General features: G+C 42.8%; 1 protein-coding gene across 1 annotated transcript in view; it reads right to left on the bottom strand.

Moving 5' to 3' along the window:
• Positions 1–9,012: 9,012 nt before the first annotated feature.
• LOC124596016 (formin-like protein 20) overlaps positions 9,013–20,889 on the bottom strand; it is a 45,776-nt gene continuing 33,899 nt past the window's right edge. Inside the window, exons 4-6 of the mRNA XM_047134970.1 lie at positions 19,084–19,384; positions 14,824–15,003; positions 9,013–11,384 (exon numbers count right to left, since the gene is read on the bottom strand). Of these exons, the coding sequence (XP_046990926.1) occupies positions 11,184–11,384; positions 14,824–15,003; positions 19,084–19,384 (682 nt within the window). The 3' untranslated portion in view covers positions 9,013–11,183. The remainder of the gene's footprint in view (positions 11,385–14,823; positions 15,004–19,083; positions 19,385–20,889) is intronic.

Raw genomic sequence — 20,889 nt, 5'->3', positions numbered from 1 at the left:
CATCTAATATCACTTTGTGCCAGTTCTATAGTACAACTTGTTTAAATAATGGAGCTATTCATATTTTTACTACGTGTAGCATAGTGTTCTTATGGTGTGTATAAACGACCCACTATGGGTTGACAGCATAATCCTCTCTGAACACCCAGAGAACTTAAACGAAACCAAACTTTGTTTCACAAATTCGATTACATTGTTCTTCTGCAGTGGCAGGAAACACTGCAAACCGATTGCCTTACTTGCAGAATCCGCATTTGTTTACTACCACGCAGTTGTTCATCGTCATCAGAACATTATATTGTTCAACAAACGTAGTAAATGGTAGCTCCTTGATGAAAAAATACAGATTGAAATCTTACTGTGTTTCTTGTTAAAATGTACTACTTATATCTAATAACATACATGCATCTCGAGTCTTCGTTATAGAAATCATCCATCAAATGTCCATGTGAATGGAACGTATCTAACATGCGAACCTATGTGAATACACACTGGAAAAAAGTAAGAAAGAAAGATATACGTAACAGATTTCAAATTATAAACATATTGTTAAGTATGTGAAGAGAGATTATTTCATTCTAAATGAAAGACGTGTAGTCTCTGGATGCACTACAGATCCACTTAGTTTGTGGCGCTGAAATTTACAGGTAATCAAAATGACGAGCCTCACAACTTTCTTGTGGAAAGTTCAGTAACAAAGTAGTATCAATTGTGTAGCAATACCTGTTGTAGTCCTTTGGCAATAAGGGAGAAGTGATAGTTGAGGAAAACGGAGGTCTCGCAAATTAACATTGCAAAGGATCTTCCACATGCATTCATGAGCAATGGATACATTAAGAGGCAACATCTTGCATTTCTCATAATACATCAGCTCAAAGGATAAGAAAATCACTATAATGACTACACCTACTATTTACTCACGCGTGGCTCTGTCTCACAAGAAAAGACAATTGTTACACATACGTATTCCGCAACACTCGAAGTAAGGCATTTCCTCATCCACGAGATTATGTAGTTCAAATCCCTCCGCAAAGCATCGAGTTCTGATTGACGTAAACCGCAAATAAATTGTGTGTATCAGTCATATATATATATATAAGAAGCATCGGAAGTAGAGTGAAGACAAATGCAGAAAATTTGAAAAGGGTTGCTTTCCCTAAGCACAAACGTATTGTGCGATCTCATCGATTACAGGATCACGGGTCTTTGACCAAGTCTGCCTGCTCTCAGGACCGTGGATTTGCCACGAGATTTAAGAGAATGAACAGTCCATGCAGTCTTTCGCATGGTCGAGGAATTATTGGCCGCCGCTCTGTAGCCCTGACGTGCATCATCACAAAGGTAGTCGTGTAAGGCGTACCCTCCAATACATGCAGGCATCTTTGGGACTCATTGCGTATGCCAACTTACACTAAGCAAGGAAAGGAGGCGAAATTGCAGCCACGTTCTGAGATGTGTTTCTATCACATTTACATTCCTTTGCAACGTTTCCTTTCTTGTTGACGTTTTAAGGGAAAAATTCCTCATTTACGTTTTGTCCATAGTCACTCTCACTCTTCACACATACTGCTGTGACCGTAGAAAATTTTAATTTTTATTCTTGCTTTTGTGACCATAAAAAGAGTCCAGGCTCCATAGGCAAACAGCCAGCTGACATTAAGAAATAGTCTACCAGGACGTAGGGACAAGATAAGCTACGGAGGCTGCCAAGTATGGCTTGTTGATCAAATAACTTAGTGTTTGACTTCCTGCCAGAGGAAGCAGCATGAATCAAAATTGCGCAATGGAAGACGCAAACACCAGGGCGATAATACAGCAAGAGAGAGTGTCAGTCACGTGTGGAAAAGACTCGTGTGGAACCAAATTAAGTTATGTGCAGCTAGAAGCGAAAGTGTCGTGTGGAACCGAAGGCATTCTTGCGCAAGCCGACCAATTAGAAACGAGAGTGTCGTATGGAACCATAGGCATTCTTGTGCAATCCGATCAGTTATAAATCAAAGGGTTGTGTGAAACAAATTAACTCGTGTGCACCCAAGTACATGAGAAACGAAGTAAAAGGCCAGGCAGTGGAATATCTAGAGGCAGAGATTCAGATGCAGATTCAGAGCCAGTGCCGGCAGTTTGGAAACTCCGCAGCGAGACGCCAACGGGGCCGAGTAGGCCCCATAGGAGCCGATACAGCTGATAAAGACTTCATCTACGAGAAGACGGTGATAGACTCTGGTGGACATTCAGGAACTGCAGGTCAAGTAGGATTTTTAGAGTTTCATTGGAATAGTGTTGAACAGAGGCTGTGAGTCTTTGTCTCAATTACTTAGAGAGATTTCAGTGCTAACCAAGAACAGGTGATTGCTTTGTACTTGTTTCTTATACGTACTGGCAATTAGCTTTGAAGTAGCAACACCGAATAAATAGACTGAATCTTACTAAGGGGTTTATGGTCCAACACCTCACATAAGTATATGTGAGAATAAACTTGATAGAAGCTAACCTATCTTTTCTGCTTATTGCAATTCTGTAACCTGTTTTCAGGAAACGTATTTGCTTCAAACCAAGGAGATTCTCTCCCTCTCATCTCCGATATAAAGGTTGACAGCAATTTATAGCTAACCCATTGTCGTTAACGTCCCGATTGCGCTACGCAGTTCGCACTTACTTCATTCTGGTATAGTGAGGCTGTGCTGGGACGCGACAATTCCGAGCAAAACATTCATGATCCTGTCATGTCTCGCTATTGCAAAATGTTTTGAGAAATACAGTGCCTGACAAAAAAATGTGAAGCACCCTGAAGGGGAGCAGGAAACGCAAAGAAACATTACAGGCTGAGAGCGTATGTGATGGTATGTCAGCGATTAGAAAGTCGACTTAAATTTACAAAGAACTTGGCTGTGTGAGTCCGCTTTGACGTTTCACCCACTCTGGTCAGGATGGACGCACTGCTTCAGTTACGAAGAACTTCGTAAAGCCGTTCTATCCTCTCCTCAGGCAAGCTGAAGAGGGACTGTAACTGGTCTTCTTTATCTTGGATACTGGCAATCGGGGTGGGGGGGGGGGGAGGGGGGTATGAAGATCCGAGCTGGTCCCACACGTGTTCTATCGGGGACAGATCTGGAGATCTTGCTGCCACTGGAGTTCCTCAACAAATATCGCAGACAGTGCATAGACACTTGCCATGTATGGATGAGCGTTGTCCTGCTAAAAATGGCCCCAAGATACTGTCGTATCATAGGTAACACTTGAGCACGCAGGATATCTGAGACGTATCGTTGTGCGATCAGAGTTCGCATAGTCACTTGCCACAGTGATCAGAAGTCATACCTGATGGCTCCCCACAGGTGTTGGAAGAATGAGACCTCTTCCCAGGTCGCCGCCATTTTTGCCGACAGTGGTCAGGCGGCGTAGTGCCGAAGCGGAATTAACCGCTGAACACAATGCGACGCCATTCATCCGAAAAGCATGCTTCCTAGTCACAGCAGCACCGTTTGCGTCGTGCTGTTAACGGCAGCTTACACGTGGGACTATTATTCCCGAAGTCAGCTGCTGCTAGTCTCCGACCAATTGTGCGGGAAGACACAGAATCTTGCAGGAAGTACATTAGTTTTTCTCGAACGGTAGGTGCAGATATGAAGGGGTTACGATATGCCTGGTGAACAATACGGCGACCCTCCGTTGGCGTGATCAAACATAGTTGAACAGAACCTAGTCGACTAGTTTGTCTGTCCTCACGTTCCCACACAGTCCAGCATCAAACCACTATCACATCCGAATTCCCCACAAATCTGGATATTGCACGATTCGACCAGCCGGCAAAAGTGAGACCTCCTTTCAAACGATGTCAGGCGCCGATAACTCTGTCTCAAACGAGCACGCGGCATCACCTCGTCCAGTGATCACTCATCACCAGAACGTGTTCATGCCCCTTACATTCCTATCAAGCCTGCTGATATCGCTAAACACGAACAACGTTAATGTGCTCTAGCGGACGTTCAAGCCTGTCACAGTGAATTGTTACTCTGATCCGTTACATACCCGCTGATGGTGTGCAAGTATACAAAGTTGCGTTCACATCCGTCCATGTCTTCTGGATACTTGATACTTTTTGTCAGGCAGGGTGTTTCACGTGTGACGCATCCGCTGTCTCCTGCACTGCACGGGAGCCATCACTGCTGTAGCCATCTTCTTTGAATGTTAAATAGATGGGTCTGGTGGAAACGAAAGCAATATGGCAGCGCTATAATGACAAGGAACGTATGTTTTCACCATTTTTAGCAGCACTTATACTGATACGACACTAAATACCTATGTTCTCGTGCGTATGTTCTCCTGTTTGCTTGATTGTTTATGTTGTGTGACTTTCCGTACCATTTGGAATAATGAAGCAAGAAGCAAGTGTTCTAAGTTCTGATTACCTTATTGCCTACAGTATGCCGTGACTCAGAAGTCCTAGAAATATACTGCTTTCGAATATAAACATTAACCATGTAAATTTTGACAAATATGTGATAGACAAATGTTGATGGTGTTAGGACAGCAACCAGCCACAAATTTACTTTGAGTTCCTTTATTCAAAGGAAACCGTTACCGGTTTCGAATCGTTGTGATTCATCATCAGACGGTTTACACGCTTTCTTTATGACATTTGGTGTGTTTTTATAGATTAATTGTCCTAAAATATAAATAAAATATAATTATAAACACGCCACACACAGATGGTTGCGTTACATATTTTCGTTGCATGTGACTTACGTGAAACGTCGGTTTCGAGTGTTTGTTTTCATAACATTCGTCGAACCGATGTAAATGCATTCCCACTGCATCCTCGTCGTTGCACACGTAAATAGTTCTCACTGTACACTTTAGATTTGTCGCTGAGATCATTTCAGCCACGCACCACATGTTTTGATACATACAAAGAGCTTACAAACATATGAGTATCACAGATGCTATGATATATCGTAACATTTGACGATGATGTCCTATGTTTGGAAAGGATCATATATTCATTTACAAAACTGTAATGCCTTTTACATTAGTACAGAGACATTGAATTTTTGAGCTGATATTGCTAAATTAGTTATAAAGTTTTTTATATGTATTTAGAACTGTATAGGTAAAATAGTATATTATTTTATTACATTTGGCATCATGAGAATTATAGTAACATATAAATTTGCTACTTGATCTGCAGATAGGTGTATTAATATTATTTGCTTTGGAGGCTGGAAAGTAATTTTTGGAAATTTTCAGGAAAGGGGTGTTAGCTAACTCTGTTTGTTCGTTAAGGATATTGTCTGGGGTGCTGTTTTTGTGTGTGTGTATTTCTAATTCTTCTAATATATTCATAGTGGTTCCTTTTTCTGTTAGATGCAAAATTTTTAAGTTGTCCTCAATGTTTCCCACTGAATGGTTTTCTTCGGCAATATGGGCTGCAAATGCCGATTTGTTCAAGTTACCAAGTATTAGAGCATCAATATGTTCTTTGTATCTAATTTCAAAACTTCTGCCTGTCTGTCCAATGTACTAATGTAAAAGGCATTACAGTTTTGTAAATGAATATATGATCCTTTCCAAACATAGGACATCATCGTCAAATGTTACGATATATCATAGCATCTGTGATACTCATATGCTTGTAAGCTCTTTGTATGTATCAAAACATGTGGTGCGTGGTTGAAATGATCTCAGCAACAAATCTAAAGTGTACAGTGAGAACTATTTACGTGTGCAACAACGAGGATGCAGTGGGAATGCATTTACATCGGTTCGACGAATGTTATGAAAACAAACACTCGAAACCGACGTTTCACGTAAGTCACATGCAACGAAAATATGTAACGCAACCATCTGTGTGTGACGTGCTTATAATTATGTTTTATTTATATTTTAGGACAATTAATCTATAAAAACATACCAAATGTCATAAAGAAAGCGTGTAAACCGACTGATGATGAATCACAACGATTCGAAACCGGTAACGGTTTCCTTTGAATAAAGGAACTCAAAGTAAATTTGTGGTTGGTTGCTGTCCTAACACCATCAACATTTGTCTTCAAACAACAGCCACGGTCTCCATCATGTCATCATATGACAAAATTGCAAATATGTGATATTCAACTACATCAAACCGAGTTGGACAGTATTTGAATGATTAATAATTGAATATAAAGAGTAACTATCTGTGATATACTGAATAAGTTCCTCATGAACAATCAAAGCTACAATCGTTAGTAGACGCGTATTAAATCTGTATGCTGTTAGAATATGCAGTTGGGTTTTATGAAATATGTATAAATGTATACAGTTTCCTAATGCTTCCTCACGAAGTTCGTCTTGGCCCTACGGTTGATTCTTAACCTGCGGAACGGGAAACGCTACTCTGTACCGCTAAGCTGCATGTCGCTGACAGAAACCACTTTCCAGCTGATAGCCTTAAAATTTATTCTAGTTGCTTCCAAATCCAAATAAGGATTGATACCTAGCCAAGAATGCATCAGTTTGCTGATCGCATGTCAGGAAAGTTACGTGAAGTTTCACTTTCAAACAGTGGGTGACGGGGGGGGGGGGGGGGGGAGAGGGGGGAGTTGGGCGGGGGGGGGGTTGTATAGAACACTGCTGTCGAACTTCTTGCCGCGTGCCGCGTTTAATGTTTCAGTTGCTCCGGACGAAGACGCTGGAGATAATCTTCGAAAGCTTGACATTTCACCGTGAACTGTCCCGGCAAGAAGTCCAAGAAGGCTTTATACAAATGAAAAGGTTGTTTCAAACTGAAATTGTATTGAGACTTTGAAACACACAGAATTTGAATCACATTAACATTGGGACTGTAATGTTCCTCACGCTTTATTAAAACAATGAAGCTGATTCACATAGAAACTAAAGAACACTTCGTACATAAAATTTTATCTTTTCTTCCTTTTTCCAATGGTCTTGAAGGTGAAAGATGAGAATAGTTTATCAGTGCACTTCAACATATGATTGATAATTTTGAAATTAATACCAAAGTATGGCTTGCTGATTAGAATTTCGTATTTATTTTATCTTAGTGATTTGTAGAGTGAATACCGATACTTGAGCAGCTTAGCGCACCTTAGCTCTCGCAGAAAATAAAAACTTTTACCATATTACCTCAATCCAAAAGAAGTAACAGCAGAAAGCATCTCAAAAAACTATCCTCTATTTGGCATGTCCGCCAGCCACACTGCTCTCTCATCGACCACCGACAACAGACTCCCGCGTGAGGCAGAATGACAGTTATGTCATTTGCTCCTAACACAACCTCTGGTAACCAAGGAGTTACACATCAGACATGTGTTCAGACATCCAAAGAAGCTAACTGTGGTAAATATGACAAATAAGACTACCATTTATCATAATGCAGAAACCTTATAAATAGAAGATTCAGTGTCTATCTCGTTCAGTTTATATAAGATAAAACAAGTATGAAAACTTGAGCCGCACGAGAAAGGTGATAAAATAAATGTAAGTTAAGAGCACGGTATGGAAAGGGGTGGATAATTTCCAGCAGTTTTTTGTAGTGGCTGGAAGTGTCTGTTATATTACACCAGAGCCAATTTATTAGGTAACATTTAGATTATGATGAACAAAGCAGTTTTCGTCTGCAGCAGTCGATTTGGAATAGATTGGTTGCTCGCAATCGTCCTCGGGTTAATGAAAAGAGCGGCTACTTGAATAGAATTGTATCACAATACCTACCTTCCGGAGCACGCTTCGAGCACGGAAACTCCCAAACATCTGCTGCATTCCTCATCTCCTTACAATAGTCTTAGTAGACATCAGGATACCACCTTCTGTGGAGTGTAATGAATGCCTAACCCACGGTTTCGTCTAATATAAACCCCCTGAGGTGTACAGCTACTTGAAACCGTACCGGAAGAAACCAATGTCGACTGTGTGAGATGATATATGATACTTGGGAACATCAGAAGAGATCTTTTTTTTTAGGTTTCTTGGTGAAATCTAAGTACTATGTAGATAGACGAAAATCACCGATGAATTGTGAAGAAATAATAACTCTGAAAGATGAGTAACAGCTTCCATCATCTCTGGAGTGAAATGTTATTTGTTACAGATGGCATAGTATGGAGAAAACAGGCCTCTGAGAAGCTAAAGAAGAGGAGAGCTCAAACAAAATGGCTGTACGCATGAAAAGTCATCATATTACCTATACAGTGAGACTCATCACTGATCTGCAGATTGTTCTGTCAGTTCGTCGTATGATACGTCTGGATTTATATTGCCAACATATGATACTCACTAGGTAAGCCCAGCAGTAACGCCAAGTGGAGTCTGATTCAGTACCTAACTTATTTGCGACCTCCACGAAGAAGCTGATTATACGCAGCTGCATCATAATTCTCTCCATTTTCATTGGGGCTAACGACTCCAAGAGCGACGACCATTTGTAATGTGTTTATCGCCACATGCAGCTACGTCCAGTGGCTCACGTGGAATAATTAATGCACTATTATTCTTCACACTCAGACAAAGAATTGTGACATATAAACTGATGAACCAAAATGTTATGACCACTTTGTATAAAAACTATTAAAATGCCGATGATTCGACCGTCTTTGCACCGATATTCTTCAGGATGGCAGGAATTGAATCTGGATAATGCTAACTAGTGGCAAAACTCCAGATTCGAATATTGGTCCAGCAGACCAACTGGAAAGTAACTCCTATACTTTTATCATAGACATGCATAATGCACTGATGTGTATCTCATCGTATATGACTGAGAAACATTCAATAAATCGTATGTTTATAGTCTTAATGTGTAAACATATACAAAGACATAATCTCTTCCTCCAATGCTGCTACTGTCTTCATGTTGTGAGCGTTACTGAAGGTGAATGAAACCATCCCACTATGTTTTCACAGAAAATTGCAACGTTGCTACTACCAACATTCGACTAATAAAATTCATCAAGCACAAGAAACTGTTTCTATGGAATGACACTGTCTGTAGAAGGTGCAATGAAAAAATAAATATAACAAAAAACACAGTTTTATTTATTATGGAAATATATTTCGAAACAAAATTTGTTTTCCATTTGTCAATTAACATTGTCGTCAAATAAATAGAGGAAAATTGTTGCATTCAAATTTATAAAAATATGGCTATTATTTTTCAAAACATAAAAGCCGGAAAGTAACAATCTAATTTTCACACACAATACAGAAGTATTGAAAACTTTCTTACAATTGGAATGCTTCGACTAAAAGTGATAAATAATATCAGTCACACCCTAAGGATAACAGTCAATATTTAAAACAAATTTTGTATTGAACTTATTTGAAGCATATCAGAAAACGAATAACTGGCAGTGTTCCTGTGATTCGGAGGAAGGTTAAAGTTCTACCAAAATAATAATTAGGTACATATACAGTAGTCTAAAGCTGTAAGTTTGGTTTTAGTACCTGTATACCAAAATTGTTTAGCACTGTGGTACAATGTCATCTACATTAATAAATTTACCCATGTAGTATACGGTGTTTGAGTTAATTCTGAAGCTGAGCATACGCGTTATAAGTAAACGAGGATTCAAGTAGAGCATTAGAAGTCCGGAAATGTGAGTGATTAACAGAAAATAGTGTTAGTGCATAGGAGACACTCAAGTTTTGCTGTTAAAGTTTGAAAGGGCTCAGTAACTATCAGCGTCTATCCAGTAGTTATCTAGGGTGTTGTAAGGTAGGCTGGTTTTGTGTTCTATGGCTAAAAGTATTAAAATTTCCGTACCAACTCCATAAAGAAAAATACAGATACATTGTAAGTTAAAGCAAGTATACCTTTCAGTTACGTTATTCATTAGATAGTGAACACAGCCGAGGCAGATGGAGATAGAAATATCGAAAATGGAAGGTTTGCTTTGCTACTACCAGTTGGTGTACAGAATAAGCATAGGAAAACGTTCCAGATAGCAATAGCAGGACACATTTTACATGTTTAAACTACTGAAGTAGATCGTTCACTAGATATAGAACGAATGTGGGAGGAGAGTAGTAAAGTTACAGTAAGAAAGTCCTTGAAAGGAATTAGCAGAAAAAGTTGTTTTAGAGGCGTAGAACAGTGGGAGAGGTTATTCCATTCCAATGAACGTAACATATAAGTGCCTAAGAATAGTTAACTTTGCCGTATGAAAAGAAATTAGTCTTATCTTAATTTGTGTTAACGACGGAAATTAATTTTTAGTACTTGCACCCAAATTAGAGGCTAATTCTCGCATGGTGTGTTAAATGGGTACAATAGCTCTATTGTCTACGGCTGTAACAAAAAGAAGAGTATAAAGTCCATCAAGAAAAAGACAGAAATATTTGAAGTTTTGTAATTTAAAGTGCACATAAGTTTCAGCTACCGAAATGCAGTATATACTAAACCCGTATCAGAAAGAGAGAGACATGAATATCATAAATGTATGGTACGCCCTATCACCAAGAATAATAAAGAACATGCATAAGAAAACTTCCCATGACGCAGTATGAAGAACCCGTTTTATACGTCTAAACTGTTAAGTAGCTTGTGAATATCCCTGGAAACAATTCTAGAAAAAAATTTGGAGGCGAAGAACGAGGAGAACTGATTATTCCATTTCAGGAGACATAAGGCAAAGTGCAAGCAGGTGATTAACGTTGCTGCTTGTTACAAAATAACATTTACGTATCTTGGGATTAGCTTCAGAAACTACTTTCAGAAAAGTGCAACATATTAGTGGTTAATTCCTGTGTAGAGTACGAAAAGAGATTCAAGAAGGACTTTAGCATTATGTAATGTTTTCAAAGAAAATTCGCAGGAATCATAGACACACTGCCATTCGTTCTTTGCTGCTCCTTAGGAAACTGGGGTGTTTGTAGGAAACGGAAGGCTATAGGAACATTAAGATATAATTACATTAAAGGTGTAAGAGAAGGTGAATAGATAGGTCAGGAATTTATTGTGCGTCTTATTGTTCGCACAGTCCTCTGTTGACATACAGGGCGAAAAGTGTACAAGAGGACTGTGAAGTCTTTTCTTAAGCTCGCCTTTCAAATTGTACTACGGAAAAGTGTCTATAGAGTAAATCGTAGAAAGCAGAGATGTTGAAATGTCTGTACAAAAGAAAGAAGGAGAGGTTTGAGTACTGTACAAAGGTGTGCACACTCCCATAAGGGGGCGGGGCACTGCACTAGTAGAAGGAAGAAAAGCTGATGTCTGTGAGCGGCGCGCTGTTGCTCTGAGGCAGAGCGTAGTCCTTGGCCAGCTGGTCCAGGATCCCGCCTCCGGTTCCAGCTTGCCTCACCTGGGGGGCGGGCCTCGGGGGCGGCGGTGGGGGCGGGCTGTGGTACACGGGGGCGGGGCTGCGGTGCTGGATGGGCTGCGGCGGCGGCTGCGGACATAACATTCACGTAGTAAAACACCATATCCAACACTGAGGTGACAAAAGTCACAGGACAGCAATACACACACAAACAGATGGCGGTAGTAGCGCGGTAACAAGGTACACTACTGGCCATTAGAATTGCTACACCACGAAGATGACGTCCTAGAGACGCCAAATTTTACCGACTGGAAGAAGTTGCTGTGATATGCAAATGATTAGCTTTTCAGAGCTTTCACAAAAGGTTTGCGCCGGTGGCGACACCTACAACGTGCTGACATGAGGAAAGTTTCCAACCGATTTCTCAGACACAAACAGCAGTTGACCGACGTTGCCTGGTGAAACGTTGTTGTGATGCCTCGTGTAAGGAGGAGAAATGCGTACCATCACGTTTCCGAATTTGATAAAGGACGGATTGTAGCCTATCACGATTTCGGTTTATCGTATCGCGACATTGCTGCTAGCGTTGGTCGAGATCCAAGACTGTTAGCAGAATATGGAATCGGTGGATTCAGGAGAGTAATACGGAACGCCGTGCTGGATCCAAACGGCCTCGTATCACTAGCAGTCGAGATGACAGGCATCTTATCTGCATGGCTGTAACGGAGCGTGCAGCCACGTCTCGATCCCTGAGTCAACATATGGGGACGTTTGCAAGACAACAACCATCTGCACGAACATTTCGACGACGTTTGCAGCAGCAAGGACTATCAGCTCGGAGACCATGGCTGCGGTTACCCTTGCCGCTGCATCACAGACAGGAGCGCCTACGATGGTGTACTCAACGACGAACCTGCGTGCACGAATGGCAAAACGTAATTTTTCGGATGACTCTAGGCTCTGATTACGTAGGCTTTCCCGGCGTAATAAGTCTTGAAAGTCTCTTCGGGTTTGCTGCCGGATCCTAAAATCAACTTGACTCGATATTTCGGCGATCCAACTGTTCGCCATCTTCAGGAAATGCTGCTTCTGCTGATGAGTCCCGCTGAGAACTGACGCCAGGTTGTAAATCGACGTCCTATATAGGCCACCGTTCAGTATACGACGCATGCGCCGCCCATCACGGTTTCTGCCCTCCAAAACAAGGAGGTGGCGCCGCCATTAGTGAAACACTGCTGGCAACGATATATCGCAATCAAGGCCGCACCGAAAAACATTCAGTTTTGATGCGAGATAATACAGGATTCCACGTTTTGCTAAGAGGATACCCATTGTCTCTGTTGATTAAATTATCAGCCAGCCTAATTTCAATCGCCTCTTTATAGACAATGTTCCAAAAACCGGAAATGTTGGCAACCACAACAGTTTCCTCAAATTTCGTTTTGTGTCCCTCATTTAGGCAGTGTTCTGCTACCGCCGATTTTTCCGGCTGTTGTAGCCTCGTGTGACGGCGATGTTCCACACACCTGTCATGCACTGTGCGAATAGAACGGCCAACGTAAGCTTTCCCACATTGACACGGGATTTTGTACACCCCGGGTTTCATAAGTCCCAAATCATCCTTCACAGAGCCGAGCGGAGCCCTAATCTTAGAAGTTGGATGTAACACACTCTTAATGTTAAAATTCCTTAAAATTCGTCCAGTCTTAAACGATAAGCCTCCAGCATAAGAAAGAAAGGCCACAGATCTATGTTCCTCTTCGTACACCTCCGGAGATGGTCCAAACTCCATAACCCGACGAATCTGGGCTCTTCAACTGTTTGCTAGCCAACATGAATAACAGGTGCAAAATGTGCATTACTGCCCCAGGAGGGCACATTCCTTGCTGAGAGTCCGATATCGAACTTCACGCTAGGAGTCTGACCTGTGTCAAACATGAATGTTACTTATTTCTGTTATCTTGCTTTCCCACGTGGTCAAATCTGTACCATTTGTCGTTATAAACATGCCGTTCCACATCTATCACGTATGCATTGTGCTTCATATCGTCCATCATTGCCTGTGATTGTTGCTGATCAACATAGCTCTGTTCCTTAGCAGCTGTCAAGCAATACGCACTCATACTCATAAATTAAGGATAATTGGCACTTCACAAAATTGGAGCTAATAGCATAGGAAAACAGGGAACACACACGACACAGATCTGTAAGTCCACGGTATTGGTGATAAGTTGACAAAACCGTCCCGAAACACATGTATAAAACGCCACTGTTTCTTGCACATGCACCCAGATACCAATATGGGATATGATCACCATAGACACGTACACAGGCCACACAACAGGTTGGCATATTCTAGATCAGGTGGTCGAGCAGCTGCTGGGGTATAGCCTCCCATTCTTGCACTAGTGCCTGTCGGAGCTCCTGAAGTGACGTAGGGGTTTGACGACGTCCAGCTATACGTCGACCGAGAGCATCCCAGATGTGCTCGATGGGGTTTAGGTCTGGAGATCAGGTAGGCCATTCGCCTGATATTTTTCAATGTACTTCTCCACGATGGCAGCTCGGTGAAGCCGTGCGTTATCATCCATCAGGAGGAAGGTGGGACCAACTGCACCCCTGAAAAGGCAGACATACTGGTGCAAAATGACGTCGCGCTACACCTGACCTGTTACAGTTCCTGTGTCAAAGACATACAGAGGTGTACGTGCACCAGTCACAATCCCACCCCACACCATCAAACCACGACGTCCATACAGGTCCCTTTCAAGGACATTAAGGGGTATCTGGTTCCTGGCTAAGGCTAGATGAAAACCCTACGAGGATCGCTGTTCAGACTATACCTGGACTCGTCCGTGAACATAACCTGGGACCACTGTTCCAATGACCATGTACTATGTTCTTGACACCAGGCTTTACGGGCTCTCCTCAGTGAAACGCACCATGCAGGTCCCTGGTGAATAAACCATGTCTGTTCAATCATCTGTAGACTGTGTGTCTGGAGACAACTGTTCCAGTGGCTGCGGTAAGGTCCCGAGCAAGGCTACCTGCAGTACTCCGTGGCCGTCTGCGGGCATTCATGGTGAGATATCGGTCCTTTTGTGGTGTTGTACACTGTGAACGTCCCGTACTGTAGCGCCTGGACACGTTTCCTGTCTGCAGGGATCGTTGCCATAATCTTGAGATCACACTTTGTGGCACACGGAGGGCCCGTGCTACGACCTGCTGTCTTTGACCAGCCTCCAGCCGCCCTAGTATTCTACCCCTCATAACGTCATCAATATATGTTCTTTGAGCCATTTTCAACACACAGTCACTATTAGCACGTCTGCAAACCTACTCGCTGCACCGTACTCTGACAGCTACCAACACTCCTCTGCATATGTGGACTGTTGCCAGCGCCACCTTGCGACGACCGCAGGTCGAATGCACCGCGTGGTCATACCCCGAGGTGATTTAAACCCGCAAACCGCCCACCAGAGCGTTGTTTCACCCTGTATCAGGATTATCCTTAATTTATGGGCATGAGTGTAGTATGGTGGCTGGATGGTAGTGACCGAGTAGGTACCTGCGGGCGTGGCGGCCTCGGCTGCTCGGAGTAGACGACGCCGCCCACGGGGACAGCGCCGGGCACCTGGGCGCGGGGCGGCGCCGGTCCCAGGCTGGATCCCTGGCTGTGGCTGCGGCTGGGCGACGGCGGGCCGGCGGAGAAGCGCGGCGAGGGCGCCGGCGCGGGCGACTCGTAGAACTGTACAGCAACGCGAGCAGCAGGTCAGTCTTTGTAAGGTAACACGTCAGTGGTACAGTCTTATTGTCTAATGAAGAACCCGAAGCACATACTTTATTCACTTCGCGATCCAATAACATTTCTCACAAAGTATTGTTTCTTACTTGTAGCTACAGTCATACTGATATTATCGTATGATTTGCTTATCTACTAATATAAAATGGATATAAAATGTTATTTTTAGTGAAACATCGTAATTTTAAAATTGGGATACACGTTTGGTGTGTCCATGTAGCTAAAACATTGATTTATTGTTCTTATTAATGATTATTATCAGAATTAGCCTTTCCATGCAGCTTCATGTGTGTATGCGTTCGACACGTATACTGAACACACCTCCCCCTCTTTGTGTCTACCTCTTCCTCACTTGTCCACCTCATCCTCCAGCCACAATCTCCTCTTCCCCATTCACTCCCTCTGTCTCTTTGTTTCCTCCTCCCCTCTCTTTACCAGCCGGCCGCGGTGGTCTAGCGGTTCTGGCGCTGCAGTCCGGAACCGCGGGACTGCTACGCTCGCAGGTTCGAATCCTGCCTCGGGCATGGTGTGGGTGATGTCCTTAGGTTAGTTAGGTTTAAGTAGTTCTAAGTTCTAGGGGACTTATGACGTAAGATGTTGAGTCCCATAGTGCTCAGAGCCATTTGAACCAATCTCTTTACCATTTCCTCCACCCCTCTCTGATCATATCTTCCTCCTTCCCTACCTCTGACCGTATCTTGCTCCCCTCTCTCTTTCCATCTCTGCCTCACCCTCTTTCTTTACCACTTGAGTGCTACACCCTTACACCATCCATCTGCCTTATACATCTCCCTCTCCTCCCCTGTCTCTGTGCACATCCTCCTCCCCTCACTCTCTCCATCCCCTCCTCTATCCAGCTCCATCTGTCCCCAGTCATACTTGTCAGCACATGTAGACCCTGCAATATAATTCAGTATAGCAGCAGTTACCACTTCCACAACATACATGTCATGCAGTGAAGGATAGAGATCAGGGGCTTGAAAATCATTTATTTGCCCTGATGTACAGACTGCCATGCAAAGCAACTCGATGAAGTCTGCTGATACTACTTCAACATTACATGTCTGTCAAGCAGGACAACCTACATGTCATGGCCTGGAAAACAATTTTTTGCTCCTGAAATGTAGGCTGCCCCACAAAGTAGGTTTATTTGGCATGCTCATACTGTTCCCTAACATGTCTGTAATGCAGGGCAGTCTGTATGCCGAGGGTGGGAAGAAACATGTTTTTGCCCATGTCTCTGTTCCTGTTAGAACTAGGATGTTATAACACCACAGTGCTGATCCTCTTGACACCTGCTGTATCTGTGCGTATTTTGACTGGAATTGATCCAGGGATTCAGGAGAAGATCCTGAAGTTAATACTGGATATTAAAATAATAATTTAAAGAAATGAATCACAAATGTAACATTCAAAAAGTTGCTTTTGCCTATGTTAGAATCGGTACTAATGACATGTAATATCTTTGCTAATATTTTTGGCTGCTTGGTGGGAATTTGCTGTTAGTAATGACAGTGCTAAGCTATAATCAGACTTGACTTGCAGTCTCATATGTTCTTGGACATAGCTGTGTTGTGTCAATTGAATGTATTTTGAGGAGGGTCATGTTGAAAGTATTCATTGCAATGAGGAAGATTGAAAGAAAAATCCTGCAACTTTTCATTCAGATATGTAGATAAAACCAAACTGTATCCTAAAATCCCTTCTAGAAACAGGAACACAATATCCACTTACAAGCTGAGTGAACTAGGAGAAAATCAAGTAAGGGATGCAAACAGAAGTTAAATGAACAGTAAAAATATAAGTATTCAGATTGAAATAAAAGTAAGTTCTATCCTTCATCACTTATTCATTCCCAAAGTGTTGAGAAATATTCACAAATATCGGATTACTGTGGCAATGAAGTTTGATAAACATTATCAATATTATTACAATTATTATCATTACTTTTAATTCAGCATAGTGCTAGTAAGAGATGGGCTAGTGGTTGTACAGAGGTTAAAACCGTTATCCCATCAGGACTGTCGTCACAACTTTAAAAACAGATGCTGTTTATAAACGCACTTAAAAACGTTGCAAATTCATACAAGCTTGCAGACCTGGTATTATTGTCATCTTTCACCTTAGAGCTAAACATGTTGGATGTGACTTCCATTGCTTATGTGGCACACATCCCATCTGAAGTCGACAGCTTTCCAAACTCACTACAGCACATCAGGCGTAAATTGTGCAGTTTCAATCTTGAAGGCACTGGAGCAGAAGAGACGTCTTAGGAGCAAAATGTTTCTCGTCTCCCCTGATTTACTTGGTTCCCTACAATCATTGTACCAATGATACAGTTAATACGAGACAAAGTGCTCTTTCTAGAACAACAGGGGAAGCAAATGTTGTTCTGCTGTACAGGGTACGTGGGAATCTGGGGAAACTAACAAGCAGACCACGCAGCCATGGAGACTTACCTGAGGTGGCATAGTGTTCCATTACCGCACAGGGTGTCAAGTACTTGTTGAGCCGTGAGTGACAATAAGCTGTGGTCGGCACATGCCATCTCTCATACTGGTCACTTCAACGGTGTCAAGTGACCCTGCCCCTCCTCCAAATTGGGTACTGTCGCCTAACACATGGCTTCATTTTTCACTGAGCTCTTGCTGCGATGCCTCTGATGTGCAAGTCACTATACGCCACGTTGTGACTGAGTTAAAGTTGAATAACAAATGTGGAGGTTGTTGTTGTTGTTGTTGTCGTCTTCAGTCCTGAGACTGGTTTGATGCAACTCTCCATGCTACTCTATCCTGTGCAAGCTTCTTCACCTCCCAGTACCTACTGCAGCCTACATCCTTCTGAATCTGCTTAGTGTATTCATCTCTTGGTCTCCCTCTACGATTTTTACCCTCCACGCTGCCCTCCAGTACTAAATTGGTGATCCCTTGATGCCTCAGAACATGTCCTACCAACTGATCCCTTCTTCTAGTCAAGTTGTGCCACAAACTCCTCTTCTCCCCAATTCTATTCAATACCTTCTCATTAGTTATGTGATCTACCCATCTAATCTTCAGCATTCTTTTGTAGCACCACATTTCGAAAGCTTCAATTCTCTTCTTGTCTAAACTATTTATTGTCCATGTTTCACTTCCATACATGGCTACACTCCATACAAATACTTTCAGAAACTACTTCTTGACACTTACATCAGTACTCGATGTTAACAAATTTCTCTTCTTCAGAAACGCTTTCCTTGCCATTGCCAGTTTACATTTTATGTTCTCTCTACTTCGACCATCATCAGTTATTTTGCTCCCCAAATAGCAAACCTCCGTTACTACTTTAAGCGTCTCATTTCCTAATCTAATTCCCTCAGCATCACCAGACTTAATTCGACTACAATCCATTATCCTTGTTTTGCATTTGTTGATGTTCATCTTATACTCTCCTTTCAAGACACTGTCCATTCCATTCAACTGCTCTTCCAAGTCCTTTGCTGTCTCTGACAGAATTACAATGTCATCGGTGAACCTCAAAGTTTTTATTTCTTCTCCATGGATTTTAATACCTACTCCGAACTTTTCTTTTGTTTCCTTTACTGCTTGCTCAATATACAGATTGAACAGCATCGGGGAGAGGCTACAACCCTGTCTCACTCCCTTCCCAACCACTGCTTCACTTTCATGTCCCTCGACTCTTATAACTGCCATCTGCTCTCTGTGGAGATACTGGATCAAATTGGGGAAACAGGAAAATTATGGCACAATTTGAGTGAACGAAGCCATTGTCGACAGGTCACATCCCGAGACGTCAAGGAATATTTAGTCTGGTAATGGAAGTGCGTAGGATAAAAACTGTAGTGGGAGACCAATGCTTGAATGGAGTAAGCAAGTTCAAATGGATGTAGGTTACAGTTGTCACGCAGAGGTGAAGAGTCTTCCATAGGATAGACTAGAGTGAAGACGTGCATAAACCACTTTTCGGGCTCAAGACCACAACAACAACAGCAGTGTCCATATGGCGCAGTTAAGGGAACGCACGTACCTGCTCGAAGGACTGCGGCTGCCTTATGGGAGCAGGCCTAGGAGGCGGCGGCGGCGGTGGGGGCGGCGCGGCGCGCACCGGCGCTGGCTGGGGGCGGGGAGGCGCTGGCCTGGGGGCGGGCCTGGGAGGCGGCTGCGGCTCGTAGTACTGGCCGTCGTCGTACTCGGGCTGGTCGCTGCTCAGCGCCGACAGGCGCCCGCCGAGACCGCCCCCGCCTCCGGGCTGCTGCTTGCGCGTTGTCTCGTCCACCAGCGTGGGCGGGGCCACAGTGATGCCCTCTCCAGATGGCTGGAAGCCGAACCTGCACCAAGCGGCACCAATACAAACATAGCAATGTGGGGCTTACACCTCCCGAGGGCAAGTCAGTTAGGCTGCGTACATGAAGTCGCTACACACGGCGTCTGGAGAAATTTTCCAGGAGAAGGAAAGATACGGAAATTACCACTTTTTTTAAACTGTTAGGCCTATAAGTTTTCTTCCGCCGTTTTAAATTTTACAGTCTAAAGCACTGGCCATCTCTGACCAATACTTTCAGAAAACCGAATCCCAGGGCGGAAGGACTGAGCGTCTTTTGAGGATATCTATGAATCGATTCAGTTTTGCAGTGGTTTGTATGACTGGAAGTGCTGGCCAGCCTTTCCGTGTGCCATTGACCGAAAAAGGTTGTAGTCACAGGGAGCAATTTCTGGAAAACACGGCGGGTGGTGTAGGACTTCTCACTTCAACATATCCAAGTATATTTTGACAGGTTTTGCGACACAGTCGAGCACTGTCATGCTGCAAAATCACCTTTTAAAGTCTGTTGCTGTTTTGTGGCAGTTTATCTATCAGTGCTCGGCTCAAGCGTATCATTTGATTTCGCTGACGATCTCCTCTGATTGTTTCAATCGGTTTCAGTAGCTTCGAAAATCTTCTGTCTTTCACCGAACGCCGCGCGGTATTAGCCGAGCGGTCTCGGGCGCTACAGTCATGGACTGTGCGGCTGGTCCCGGCGGAGATTCGAGTCCTCCCTCGGTCATGGGTGTGTGTGTTTGTCCTTAGGGTAATTTAGGTTAAGTAGTGTGTAAGCTTAGGGACTGATGGTCTTAGCAGTTAAGTCCCATAACATTTCACACACATTTGAACATTTTTTCCACCGAACGCCGATCGTCGACGTCAAAATCACCGTTCTTGAAGCTTGGAAACCATTCTCTGTACGTTCGTTCTCTAATAGGTGCTCACCATAGGTCTTACCCCTCATGTTATGAGTGTCAGTTGCACATTTCTGATGTCAACGCAGTAAATTAAAACTTCTGCAGGTGACGAGAACTGTGCTTGTAAGTTGGCATATCCAGTCGAGAATAACTTTATGACGCAATCACAAATCGACTAATGTTTTGATGGCATTATGTTAACAAATACTTAAGTTCACTATATGACCACATGCACACCACTTGCCGCTACTGCCAGCTATTGCAAAACGGCGGAAGCAAAGTTGTCGACCTAATATACTGTTTTTCGGTAAGCTAAAGTTGGCAGAAACAATTACACATTCAGTTTTTGAAAGATAGATTTCTTCGATACCTAAGTGGTAAGTATATCCTATTACTGTATGCAAATACGTAGTATGATAATGAATTTTTACTGTAACGCTCAGGAGGTACATCGTGTTATGATTACATCCAGGGTATCTATCCAACGAGTTATTCATAAAAAACATTTTAATTCACATGCTGAGAGTGTTTGGTTGGCAATGAACAATAAAAGTATGGAATGCAAATGAAGTCTGAATGAACTGGAAAAATAAAAAAAAAGTTTTACAACAGA

The sequence above is a fragment of the Schistocerca americana genome, chromosome 2 (assembly GCF_021461395.2).
Source record: "Schistocerca americana isolate TAMUIC-IGC-003095 chromosome 2, iqSchAmer2.1, whole genome shotgun sequence".
Lineage (NCBI taxonomy): Eukaryota > Metazoa > Arthropoda > Insecta > Orthoptera > Acrididae > Schistocerca > Schistocerca americana.
The sequence above is the reverse complement of the archived record's forward strand: the minus strand, read 5'-3'. Positions and strand labels throughout refer to the sequence as shown.